At 40.6% G+C, this 13,265-nt stretch overlaps 2 protein-coding genes across 4 annotated transcripts; both read right to left on the bottom strand.

Annotated features, from left to right (window-relative positions):
- Window positions 1-371: 371 nt before the first annotated feature.
- Window positions 372-7,328, bottom strand: selp (selectin P). 2 transcript variants are annotated; one of them, XM_074635523.1, is made up of 14 exons: window positions 7,188-7,328; window positions 7,030-7,111; window positions 6,550-6,939; window positions 6,353-6,460; window positions 4,485-4,670; window positions 4,192-4,377; window positions 3,718-3,900; window positions 3,432-3,617; window positions 3,136-3,321; window positions 2,476-2,661; window positions 2,074-2,262; window positions 1,785-1,973; window positions 831-950; window positions 372-721 (listed from the first exon to the last, which is right to left on the bottom strand). In XM_074635523.1, the coding sequence occupies exons 1-14, from the start codon at window positions 7,188-7,190 to the stop codon at window positions 651-653; spliced, it is 2,265 nt and encodes a 754-aa protein (XP_074491624.1). In that variant the 5' UTR covers window positions 7,191-7,328; the 3' UTR covers window positions 372-650. The 2 variants fall into 2 exon arrangements, with proteins under 2 accessions (XP_074491624.1, XP_074491625.1); XM_074635524.1 differs by lacking the exon at window positions 3,136-3,321.
- Window positions 7,329-7,390: 62 nt separating this feature from the next.
- On the bottom strand, window positions 7,391-12,269 carry LOC141767851 (L-selectin). Of its 2 annotated transcripts, XM_074635533.1 has the most exons (8): window positions 12,133-12,269; window positions 11,990-12,048; window positions 11,472-11,867; window positions 11,281-11,385; window positions 9,079-9,258; window positions 8,797-8,886; window positions 8,681-8,702; window positions 7,391-8,509 (listed from the first exon to the last, which is right to left on the bottom strand). In XM_074635533.1, exons 2-8 carry the CDS (start codon window positions 12,015-12,017, stop codon window positions 8,464-8,466), a joined length of 867 nt encoding a protein of 288 aa, XP_074491634.1. In that variant the 5' UTR covers window positions 12,018-12,048; window positions 12,133-12,269; the 3' UTR covers window positions 7,391-8,463. The 2 variants fall into 2 exon arrangements, with proteins under 2 accessions (XP_074491634.1, XP_074491635.1); XM_074635534.1 differs by lacking the exon at window positions 8,681-8,702 and having other exon boundaries at window positions 8,793-8,886.
- Window positions 12,270-13,265: the final 996 nt, after the last annotated feature.

Raw genomic sequence — 13,265 nt, 5'->3', positions numbered from 1 at the left:
ATTAATTAATTAATTTGACAGGGACAATACATGTAGGTATTGTTACATTTAAATAAAGTGCAACCGATGCAATGTATGTAGAACTTCTAGCTGTTGCTGATTGGCAGACCTTGTCCCCGGTTAGGCTTCTAAGATATAATAATACAAAATAAATCGTACTTAAAATCACATATTACATTATCATAAGTTACAATCAATTTACATATGTATGTTCCCTATCAGAGATCAGTGATCAGCGCTGTGCCACTCTGCAATTACTGAACCATTTGTTGATCCCCTAGTAGCTATTTTATTTATTTTTGTGACATATGGACAAAGTACAGCAAGATTGTTCACACATTTAAAAATCAATTTTATAAAAGTAAACTTCATAAAACTATAACATTGTTGAGTTTATTGACAGTCAAGCAATATACAAGCTGGACACAGAGCAAAAGCTGCACACAAACTTTATGTCTTTAATAACAAAAGGTGAAGTTTTGCAAAAACGTGCATGATTATCTACATTTTAAGGATTGTTTGAGTGGAAATTGAAATCACAATATGTCATGTAAATCCTACTTGGTACCAGTATCATTCATTAACTACCAAGCTTCACATAATAATAGCAAGCATTAAGTTGCAGTATTTTAAATGATTTGCTGCAAAAATCAAGTCTCCAAACCAAATACCGGATTCTCTCTGTCTGTCCACCCTGGTGTATAAGAATTGCTTGTCTTTCCTGCAAAGATCAGAAACAAGGATCAAGGATGCGCTCTGAGTGCTACAACATGCTGTATGTGTATGTGTGAAGCTGCACAGCAGCATTACAGTAATACAGTATGTCTCACCTCTTTTCTTAAATCGCATGATGATCAACAAAGCCAGTCCTATCAGGACGAGAGGCAGGACAGCGGAGGCTGCTCCTACACCTGTATACAGCAGCAAGGCGGTCCCCATTGGCATATCTTCTACAGGAACACATACAGATCACAGTCAATACATTTTTTTTTTAACTTTTATTGCATGTTTCTTGATCAGCAGATCATTCATCTCTATTTTATAATTGTTTGTACAGACATTCATAGTTCCCAGAGGATGAATCATAATGATCTTGGTAATCCCCTGACTTCCTCTATAGCGCCACCAGCAGGTCAAACATTTCCCTTATCCAGTGAAATATTTCAACATCTACCTGATGGATTGGCCCAAAATTTGGTATAGACATTCATGGTTCCCAGAGGATGTATCTCTGGGATGTATGGATCGTAATGAGTGTCATGACCCCCCTGGACTTCTTCTCTATAGCGCCACCATCAGGTCAAAATTACAATATGTCCAATGCTTGGGTTTATAATCAAATTCCTGCAAAATCTAATGACATTCCCATCAGCCTCATCTGCAGTTTGTATTTTGTATTAATTAGAAATAAAACATTACACCTGCTTAAAGGAAGAGTATGTAACATTTAGGGGGGAACTATTGGCAGACATGGAATATATTATTAATAAGTATGTTTTCTTTAGTGTATAATTACCTGAAAATATGAATTGTTGTGTTTCCATTACCTTAGAATGAACCGTTTATATCTACACATGGAGCGGGTCCTCTTCAGCCACCATGTTTCTACAGTAGCCAAAAAACCCAAACACTGGCTCTAGATAGGGCCATTCAAATTTTTACGTTGGCTACCGTAGTTCTCAATTTCAGTTGGCAATTAGCAACCCCTTCGCTAGATGTCACCGGATCTTACACAGTGCACCTTTAATATCAGCATGTTAGCATGCAGACAAAAATCTATTTACCTCTGCAGTACGGCAGGCTGGCGTTCCAAAAGCCAGTGGAGGAGCAAAACAGCTCCTCTGTGCCATTCAGAGAGAATCCATCTTCACAGGAGAAAAGACAACGGGAGCCAAAGCTGAAGTTCCCCAGGGGATGGGAGCAGTTCATGGACAGAGATGAAGACAAGGCGTTGATGGCTCGACACTGCACAGCTGAGATGTGGAAAGGACAGAAATTATAATTACTGACGTTGGATCAGCTGATTGAATACCACTAAGACAAAAGTAAGTTTAAGATATTGTGAGCACTCACGCTGGCACATGGGCAGATCTTGACTCCAGTTTCCTGAGTTGTTGCAGGTCACAGTTGGTGTTCCTCTCAGCCAGAAGCCCTCAGTACATTCAACGTCACAGAGGGAGCCGTAGCTGAAAGAGGAGTATGGATGGCTGCAGTTCATCCTCCCATGTTGTGGAGCCTCGGCCAGTAGGGGGCATGGCTGTGCTGTAGATATAAAAATACATGATCATCAGCTTCAGACCAAATAATCCTCATCTTCTATACCTAACCATTGATTCAACACAAGTTAATGACCCAGCTGGTGTGATATAAATTAATGTATGGGCAGATGTAAACCCACATTCCAAATCACAAGTGTGCGGTAATGCAGGAGGGAATATATGCCAAGTGCATCTCTCTGATAGTATGATTTATTACCTAGACAGTGGGGTATTTCTGTGCTCCACGTTCCCAGAGAGGTGCACTCTGTGTCAGCCGTCCCATTCAGGAGAAAACCCTCCTCACAGGTTGATGTGCACCGAGAACCAAAACTGAACTCATCATGAGGATCAGAGCAGAAAAAGGAGCCATGAGAGGAGGAGTTCAGGGAGGGACATCTCTCAGCTGGAAAACCAAAGGAGAGGAACAGAGATATTTAGTCATGCAACATCCAAACCATGCAAATAAGAGTTCTTCTGTGGATTATGATCAACAGATAGATAGATTGTTTTGTTGGAGCCAATATGGGTGTTTCTTTTTGAAAGACTACATTTGTTGGTATTAGTAGGCCACGCCACAAGGGGGCAGTAAACATGTTGGTGATGGGTCACACAATCAAGTGATAAGTAGAAACAGGTAGGTAGGCCCAGTGTGTTTGGACTGCTGGAGATGAAATGATTCTTACTGCAACAAAACACAAAGCAATAAACTAGATTCTAAATATTGCACCAGTACTAACACAGCTAAAGAAACTACGGTCTGCAATCTACAACCACAGCAAGATGGAGGAAGCAAGATACCAAGGATAAGGTATGAGTGTCAAGAACACATGTAGCATTACATTCACCACCGTGGCTTTAGTGACAACATTGTTTTTACCCAGGCATAGAGGGATGTCTGTGCTCCACATGCCCAGAGAGGTGCACTCTGTGTCAGCCGTCCCATTCAGGACGAAACCCTCCTCACATGTTGACGTACACCGAGAACCAAAACTGAGCTCATCATGGGGATCAGAGCAGATAAAGGAGCCATGAGAGGAGGAGTTCAGGGTGGGACATCTCTTAGCTGGAAGAGAACAGAAAGAGGGAGAGACCAAGATATTTAAGAGCTTTATGTGGTAAAGACGTACAGTCAAGGCACCAAAACAATTAAATTAAGAAATTGACTTTCTTTACCCAAGCAACGAGGGATGTCTGTGCTCCACATGCCCTGAAAGGTGCACTCAGTCTCAACCGTCCCATTCAGGACGAAACCCTCCTCACATGTTGACGTACACCGAGAACCAAAACTGAACTCATCATGGGGATCAGAGCAGACTAAGGAGCCATGAGAGGAGGAGTTCACAGCGGGACATCTCTTAGCTGGAAGGTAAACAGAGAGGAGGAGAGACCAACAGGATGTGTTAGAATTTGATGTGGTAAAGTGGTACCAGAAAGAAATTAATTAATTTAATCTTTTTACCCAAGCAACGTGGTATGTCTGTACTCCACATGCCCAGGGAGGTGCACTCAGCGCTGGCTGTCCCGTTCAGTAGAAAACCCTCCTCACAGGTTGTCGAGCACAGAGAACCAAAACTGAAGGGACCATTTGGGTCAAAGCAGGATGGGGAGCCATGGGGAGGATTTATTGGGTTACACCTCTTAGCTTGAAGAAATACAGAGACAAGGGAGAGACCATTACACATACAAGAAAAAGAAAATGTGTTACTTGGTGACATCACCACGTTACGGAAGAAAAGGCAGGACTTCAGGCAAGGCGTTTCAGGCAGTTCGGGAGCAGTGTTTCAAACTCCCTTTGGCGTGGACTTTGTAACTTTGCAGACCTTTTACATGCACAAAAACACTTTACAACAAACTGGGAAAGTGAAAAAGCTCAAAAGCATAATCGTTCCTCTTTAAGCTGAAGGAGCAATGAGAACAGTGACTATGGTCATACCCTTGCAAACAGGAAGTTCATGACTCCAGTTGCCCTGGGAAGAACATTTCGTCATGTTTGTGCCGATCACATCAAATCCTTCTTCACATCGCACGGTACATATTGAGCCATAGCTGTTCACACCGATAGGGCCCTGGCATTGCATGGCGGCATGGGGTGGAGCCTGTAAACTGTTGCACTGTACCACTGGAGAAGAAGAAGAAACTCTATCACTCATCAGAACACAATTTTGTCTGTTTCCAGGAAGCTTGGGTTGCTTCCAGCGGAGCCTTGACATCATTTCTGTGACCCACCTGTGCATGTAGGTGTAGGGTTGCTCCATTGACCCGAGGCCAGACAGGTGAATGTGTTGTCTCTGGTCTGGTAGTAGCCTTCCTGGCAGGTGAAGTTACACCGTGAGCCAAAGGAGAAAGGCTCCAGAGCGTACACACATGTCACGTTGCCAGTAACAGGAAAGAAAACGGGGGAGCACTTTTTCACTGTGGTGGGATAATATAGATATAAATCACACTTTGAGTCCACTCAATGGAAATCAATGTTCATATGAAATACATCAGTTATGACTCCACTTTTATAAACATAGCATGAGGTAAGGGTATTGAATAACCATGCTGACATAATTTACAGCTAAGGGAAACAGTAACTGCCCACCCCACATTAAACTACAATGTTGTTTTCCCAGATGCAGACATAAATGAGTGTGAGGTAAAGTGATAACAGGTGTGACCTGAATCTGATCTGCTGTACAGTCTGGATAGGATGTGACTACACGGCTAAGTATTAGTAAAATGTGGCCGTCAATCTATTAACAGACGTCAAGTATTGCAAAAAAAGGAACATGAAAAGTGGCAGTTGCAGAGAATTTCACAACAAAATATTCAGGTAAAGAAATTCCCATTATTAAAAAGTGTCAGTAGGCAGTATATTTTTGGCATCATTGGGGAAAAATTCCATAATAACCTTTCAGCATATTGTAATTCAAGTGTTCTGAGAGATAACTAGACTTCTTCACCTGATTTTTTTCAGGTTACCTGTTTCATGTACTACTGTCACGATATAGCGACCGTTTTATAAAAATAACTTTTTTAATCATATTTGCTCCAATCTCACCTACTTCAGCTTTAACTACTACGACTACATTTTTAATCAGGTTAAGCTAATGATATTGTTTAAAACATGAATGGGTCTAATTTTACATTCAGAGGTAATGACAATCACTTTTTGGGCATGCTGGGACACTGGCTGTCCACTGGTCACAGATTGTTAGATATATTATTTTATTCAAAGGGTAACTTTGGTATTTTCCACCCTATTTTCCCATGTTTTTGTGTCTAAGTGACTATTGGGGACAACAGTTTCTGAAATTGGTCCAGTATTGAGGGAGAGACCGCTGCGAACGGGCTGCAATATGGTACTATTGGGGCAAGCTTGCGCCATCATTTACATCCACTAAAAGTGCTTGTTTTTGCCATGACAGGCTCTGATTGTTATTATAAGTGTCTGACATTATGGAAAGAGTCCCGCTCAAGGAGAAGTTCTGAAATCTTCCGTTGCTGGAAGACAATGGTGGAATAGTGGAATACATCCATGGTGGAAACGTGAGTGCCAATCGGGCAGAGTTTGTTGTGTTGGAGTACAGAAAGCGTAGCTTAGTGTTATCTAAAATATTTTCAATGTCCTGGCTGAATTGTTAGATGATTTCAACAATGTGGATGAGGTCTTTGAATTTGATGGCCACCGGCGTTTATTTGAGCCAGAGTATACGGATATTCAGATTTCACAACAAGACTTCTCCTTGAGACTTGGACACAATAAAAAACAGACCGGATCAAGCGAAAGGTAAAGAAATATTTTTATTTCTCTGTAGGGTCCTTTCTGTAATGTTGTCAGACACTTGCAAAAATAATCTGAGTCTGTCAGTGGCAAAAAAGACGCAATTTTAGTGAACGTAACATTACATTGACATTACGTTTTCGCAGCTGCCAGTTACAGCGTTCTCCATCAATATTGGACCAGTTAAAAAAAATCGTTGTCCCCATTACTTACTAGACACAAACACACGGGAAAATATGGTCCAGGTTGAAAATACCGAAGATACCCTTTAACTCAGAGAGAGAGGTCATGGCTGGTTTAAATATATTATGACAAAAAGTTTGCTCACCCTCTTCACAGCGTGACCCCTGGAAACCAGGATGGCACTGGCAGGTATACCCCCCTACGGTCTCCACACAGTCTGCATTGGCACTGCAGGAATCCTGTTTACAAGAGGCTGCATACATACAGAAAGAGATCTCATCTCACATGCTATAATAAGTCTACAGTAAATGTGTCAATGGAAGAAAATAAGTAGTGTTTTACCTGTGTAGCAGGCGGTTCCCTTCCTCTTGCGACAGCTCTCATTGTTCCACTTGGCTGTTTCTTTGTCCCTCTTAATGTAGATCTCCACACAGTCCTGACCCGCTATGTCATCTGGCTCCTCTGGTGCCCAATTCTGAGCCTCTTCGGGCACCTTCTCACCTTTCTCACCTTCCCTGATCCACTCTCCACCCTTTTTGACTACATTTATCCAGTAATATTTTGAGTTAAACGGCAGCAGATTGTTGATGAAGTCACTCTCCTCCTGGTTCCGGATGGGCACCATGTCTGTGAAGTGCTGCTGGCACCACTGGCGGGCCTCAGGATATCTACGGTTTGGGCTGGTGCTGTAGTTGTAGGTCCATGCCTGTGCTCCTCCTCCGCTGCTCAGGTCTAATAGATTAGGTTAATGGATTATGACACAAAATTAAGAAAGAAAATAATCTGAAAGAGTTTGATGCCAGTAAGGTTGTGCAGACCTACCTTGGACAAATACAATCAGTGCAGCTATCAGCATCATGTGATGCAGGCTTTGCATCTTAGTATCAACTGATTCTTGAAACATCTGAAATAAAGAGATTTTTTTTCTCATAATTGCATAAAAGTGTGAAATACTTGCACTGATATTTCACAGGTCTTACCATTTGGTATGTCCTCAGTCACTCAATCTTGTGGTTGCATTTACTCCACTATTAGTTGTCACTCAGGGAATGACTCAATGACCAATTTTGTAATAGCACTGTTGGCGTAACTTCCTTTCAGGGAGGACACCACTCTACCACCCATGACTCTCTGGGAACAGAAACACACAAACCCAGGCATACATGCTCAACACACCTACAACACTTTTTAAAATTCAGTTTATTTATTTAAATTTATCTTTAACAAAGATACAAGACACCTCTAATGTTATTAAATGAGTTTACATATGAATACATCCATGCAGTATATCCAAATGAAGCTTTAAAGGGGACATATCATGAAAAAGTCACTTTCAGTGCTTGTGCTCATACATTTGGGTATCTGCAGTGCCTACCAACCCACAAACTGTAAAATAAGACAGCGGAGTCTGTTTTTTGTGGACTGCAGAAAACATGTGATTCAACAAGCCATTCAGATTTGGCTCCCCTTCCTATGTCACATACAGACTCATTACAATATCTGTGCCTTTCAATAAACATACTACCATACAATTTAGTATGAAAGAAAAATATTTAGTGTGTCCCAATTCATATTATGTCAAATGCAGTTTGCCAAAAATACCAGGCTGTCCTACTGCACCCCATCACATTTTGCAGTATGCAAGCCAGCATGCTTTTCTGGCTATTCTGACCCACAATCCTCTGCGCAGTATATACGAGTAATGAGCATGAGGGTCAAAGTTCATAGCAAAATAATATGATAAATTAGTATGTCCCTGCATGCAACAATAGGTTGCAGTATGCGATTTGGAACACAGCGTATATCGCACACAGCATGAGAACTACCTTTGCAAAAGTGCACCATATTTTTCTTGCAAGCCAATCAGAGCAGACTGGGCTTTTTAGGGATGGGGTCTTAAAGAGACAGGCACTAAAACGGAGCGTTTCAGACAGAGGGTGAATACAGGTATATTCAGACAAACGGTGTGAGGAAAATAAAGTGTTTTTTGAACATTAAAGCATGTAAACATGTTCTAGTAGAAACCCAAAATACAAACATGAACCTGGAAATGAGCATGATATGTCCCCTTTAACATACAGCATATAAGACAAAACGCTTAGCTAACTGATTATCCTAGCATACAGTACAGCCTATGCAGCCAGTGACTGTTTAGGTTTATGCAGTAACAGTGTACTAAAATGAATATGAGTAACTGCATTTGGGTCATTATATATATATATTTTAATAAGACATAAATGAGGTCCCAGTTGTCCTTCATCCCTGTTCCTCAGTGGATGGACTTGTTGATTCTTCAAGATGCCTATGAAGGACAAGCAGATTGACATTAAAGGGACACTTACTGAATGATTTTCTGAACTAAATCACAGTAGAATATGTTTAGCATTTTAAATAACAGAAGCGATAAACTTCAAATATTGAATGTGCATGACATGGGTGGAGCTGCTTTGGGCGAGAACATTTCAACACTGACCTTCCTTGGGCAAGTTTCTTTCCTGTGAGAATTTAACAGATAAACAGATCACTATTGAGGTCTGTTGCAATAACATACATCTCTATTTCTGTGAAGTGAGATTGAGAAACACTGACTTTTTCTGCGCTTCATCCAGCAAAGACAGATGCAGCCGAGGGCCGAGGCGGCGCCACACCCAGCTACAGCCAACAGAGCCTCTTTATAGCCTGAGAAAATAAAACAGTCATTTTTATCCTGAGTCATACAATACTTGACAGTGCGTTATTTATTTTTACTACTACAACTACTGCTGCTGCTGCCCATAAGAATAATAACATAATGATTCATCAGAAAAAGAATCACTTTTGCAGAGAAATGCCAAAACCAGTACAATGGTTTACACAACTTCGAATAATTACTTGCACAATAAGGTCTGGGGCCGCTCCAGACCCCGGTGACCCCACAGGTAACATCCAGCAAGCCTGTTATCAGGAAGCCAAGGTTGCATTTGAATCGACAGGTTGTGTTAGATGTCAGGTTTCCTCCCGGGCAGCTATGGTATCCGTTATCAGGGGGAGACAGAGGGGGGCATTCCACAGCTGGGGGGGCACACACAGGTTAAAGTTGATCAGTTATCTAACTTCTTACCTACTGTGAAAATAACACATTTTTTGAGCACATACATGCTGATGCAAGTATTTTGATCAGTGTTTGAATGTGATCCTCAGCCTGTCCTCAGGAAACAGAGGAAACAGATGTAAGGCTTATTGTGACCACACATTTTGTCCGAAAAAACATGTAATGTTCTGAAGAAGCTCAGTCTGCAAAGGATATTCTGAGGAAGGAGGTAGTGAAGTCTATATATATACTGCACCTGACATTGCTGACAGTGGTAGTTTTCAGGTATGCCTCCACATAGTAATTGTCTGGGATAGAAAAAATAAAAGGCTTCTAAGGGGATAAGAGCAAATTAGAATAACATATAAAGTTGTATCGGTGCCTTATGTTTACAGAAAGAATCAACAACATCAACTACCTCTTGTTGATCTTAAACCTGCAATAATGTTTGTCCACTTTGGTGGCAGAGGAAACAAGCTGTGAACCCCAAACTGACATTATTGTCACCATTTAAAGGAACAGTGTGTAGCATTTAGGGGGATGTTTTGGCAGAAATGGAATATAATATTAATACGTATGTTTTCTTTAGTGTATAATCACATGAAAATAAGAATAATTTTCGTTCCCTTAGACCAGGGGTCAGCAACCTTTACTATCGAAAGTCATTTTAGGCAAAAATCTGCCTGGATCTGTCTGGAGCCACAAAACATTTGAGCTTTGTGATGAAGGTAACACAGTTTATAGTCTAAGTGTATAGTATATAAGTCTAATGCAGTGAGGGCCAAAGTGCAAATGTACGACGGAGTATTAGGGTCACGTTGAGGAAAATCTGAGATTTCCAGAATAGAGTCAAAATATTATGAGAAAAAAACTTTGTAATACTACGAGAATAAAGTCGTAATATAACGAGAATAAAGTTATAATGTTACGAGAATAAAGTCATAACTTTACGAGAAATAAAGTTGTAATATTACGAGAATAAAGTCATAACTTTACTAGAAAAAAGACGGAATGTTATGAAAATAAAGTCAATAACTTTACGAGAAAAAAAGTCGTAATATAACGAGAATAAAGTCATAACTTTACGAGAAAAAAAGAAAACACATAAAATTACTAGTTTATAATATTATGACTTTATTCTTATAATACTACGACTTTTTTTCTCGTAAACCTATGACTTTATTCACGTAATATTATGACTTTATTCCCGAAATCTCAGATTTATTATTTTTCATCAATGTGGCCCTAATACTGGAAATGTAAACAAAAAAACAGCTATTCATTTCCACTATCTTTTTTTTTTTAATCCACAGGGAGCCACTGGAGAGGGGCTAAAGAGCCACATGTTGCTCCGGAGCCGCAGGTTGCAGACCCCTACCTTAGACTGAGCCATTTATATTTACATCCGGAGCAGGTCCTTTTCATGGAGCCGGCCGCCATGTTTCTACAGTAGCCCAGAACGGAAAAGCCAAAGACTGGCTCTATAGGGCTATTTGCATTTTTCGCATCGGCCACCATAGTTCTGCTACACACTTGGCACATGAGTGTTTCAAGTTGGTTTCAGCTGGTTGCAATCTGCAACCTCTCCACTAGATGCCGCCAAATCCTACAAACTGCACCTTTAAGATTATATAGCAAACTTGTTAGTAAACAGCTGCTTTTTTACACATCCAGCTTATACGGAGCAACATTAGCATTCATTCAGAGTCAAGTTTGTTTCCACCTGATGAATGTAAGTCTAATATTCACTCTCCTTTTAGCTCTGTTTTTGGTCTCCACATTATATCAAAAGTGTAGACTACTTCTCAGCCTTGGTAACGTGTCCCACATTGTCCCACACAAACATACTCTTTGTCCCACATTTGGTTTGTTGGGATCTAGTCACCCTATACTGCTTTTGATTTCGTGCTTTTGGGTTCGCTGTTTCTGAGTCGTTACAGTAGTGTACAAACATCACCTACTGTAATTATAGGTGACATGTTTCCAGAAAGGTAACTCCTCACCTTTTTGGCACTGGTCTCCCTCAAAGCCAGGTTCATAGAGGCAGGTTATGTTATCTATGGTCTCCTGGCATCTCCCTCTGTCACATGATGTTGCTTTACACTGGGCTGTTATAAGAAAAAGTGCAATACTGAAACAACCTCCACCACTTTTGAGTCTGTAACAACCTTCAAAACCAATCAGCTTTACATACCTTCATAACAAACAACGTATTTTTTCTTGGCACATTTCTCATCATTCCACTTCCCTCGGTTATGTCCCTTGTTCGCGTAGATCTCCACGCAAAACTCTGTGATGTAGTCGTTGTTGGGCTCGTTTTCTGCCCACGACTGCTCACCGACCCACGTGCTGTTATTCCCGATCCAGGTCCAAGTTTCATTGATGTGGTTTTTAGTGATTCCAATCCAATAATATTGACCGGTTTTTCTCTCTGGCAGCCAGGAGACCAGATAGTCGTTCTCTTTCTGGCTTTGGATGACCACCATGTCTGTGTACTTGGTCTGGCACCACTGTCGGGACTGGGTCCAGTTCATTGTCCTCTCTGAGCGATGATATGTCCAGCCCAAGGTAGTCTCGGCCAAGAAGCAACCTTATATACATTATGAAAAGAAAAGAGTTAACTCTGGTGTGATAATTCACCATCCAATGTGAAATACAAAATGTTGTCTAACTAAACATATATTTTGCCTTAGTGTTATAACTAATACTCACCAAGGAGGAGGATTAGTATCCACTTCATTTTCAATGAGTGACCTACAAACACCTGTAGTCTGTCCAAAGAGAAAAGAATCAGAAGCCAAAATATTGATGAATACCATCATGAAAAATAAATTAATGAAAACTTGATTACTTACCCAAAGCTGGTATTTTAGTATAGAAATAATATATTTTCCAAAGTATATGAATTAAGCCTGCTTCTTAAGTCAAATCCTTGTTTTTCTAATTGTATCAAATATAAAACATTATACCACAGCGGTTCAGTAAGTGAATGGTAGTTAGGGACAAATGTCAGGCTTTTATATTTCTCTTAGGTTATTGCGTCCAACATTTTCATAGAATACCTGGATGTTTACTTTACAGAGTGAATGCATGTGATGATTGAATGACTGACTTTGTGACTTGTTGTACCTGAAGAGACCTTTTGGGAAATGCTCTTTGTTTCTGGTAAACGTGGGGGCAAATCCGGGGCAGATTTTTCAGTCATGCAGGAAAAAAAAGTCATTAAAAGGGAACACAAACAATACTAAAATGTTTCTAAATAAAGTAAAGCACAGTGAGAGTCACCAGTGAATCCTGGAGCCGACCCAAAGAAATAGTTGTCCCCAAAACGTTTATTTAAAAAGGTTAAATTTTGCCAATTTTTGCAATTAAAGGACCAGTGTGTAGCATTTCAGGGTTATCTATTAGCAGAAAAGGAATATTATATTCATAACTGTGTTTCCATAAGTGTATAATCAGCTGAAACTAAGAGTTGTTGTGTTTTCATTAGCTTAGAATGAGCCCTTCATATCTACATAGGGAGCGGGTCCCTTTCACGGAGTCCGCCATGTTTCTACAGTAGCCCAGAACGGACGAACCAAACACTGGCTCTAGTTTTTACGTTACCTGAAAGCCACCGTAGTTCCAACGCATTCTCATCCCAACTCGCCATATACTGACGCTTTGTCAGACCCCTAGGCATCACTCTTTTCGGTTGCTGTAAAGACGTGCTTAATGTTGTGAAATAAACAAAAACACTTGCGTAGGTTCAGGCAATAAAACCACTAAAGTTAGGTTTAGAAACAACATTGTTTGGATTTAAAACTACTATGGTTTGTGCAGTGAAAATGACACTGAACGTTGTGAACACGGGACACAAATGAACAGCTGATTGTAACGTGACGCACGGGACACAAACAGTGGTCTCCCCCTTCCGCCTCGGTGTGTCTTTTTGCTCTTCAAGCTACGTCACCACACTCCCGGCGCACTTTCCCTGAGCATTTAATAT

The sequence above is a fragment of the Sebastes fasciatus genome, chromosome 5 (assembly GCF_043250625.1).
Source record: "Sebastes fasciatus isolate fSebFas1 chromosome 5, fSebFas1.pri, whole genome shotgun sequence".
Classification (NCBI taxonomy): domain Eukaryota; kingdom Metazoa; phylum Chordata; class Actinopteri; order Perciformes; family Sebastidae; genus Sebastes; species Sebastes fasciatus.
The sequence above is the reverse complement of the archived record's forward strand: the minus strand, read 5'-3'. Positions and strand labels throughout refer to the sequence as shown.

Bases quoted from the DNA above. Each gene is read 5' to 3' on its own strand.
- selp (XM_074635523.1), bottom strand. The intron at 4,378-4,484 runs GTGGGTCACAGA...CTTCTTCTCCAG, and splicing joins CCCTACACCTACATGCACAG to TGGTACAGTGCAACAGTTTA. The intron at 1,974-2,073 runs GTGAGTGCTCAC...TCCACATCTCAG, and splicing joins AGATCTGCCCATGTGCCAGC to CTGTGCAGTGTCGAGCCATC.
- LOC141767851 (XM_074635533.1), bottom strand. From the start codon at position 12,017: ATGAAGTGGATACTAATCCTCCTCCTTG. The intron at 11,868-11,989 runs GTGAGTATTAGT...AATGTATATAAG, and splicing joins GATACTAATCCTCCTCCTTG to GTTGCTTCTTGGCCGAGACT. The intron at 8,703-8,796 runs GTCAGTGTTTCT...AAATTCTCACAG, and splicing joins CTGGATGAAGCGCAGAAAAA to GAAAGAAACTTGCCCAAGGA.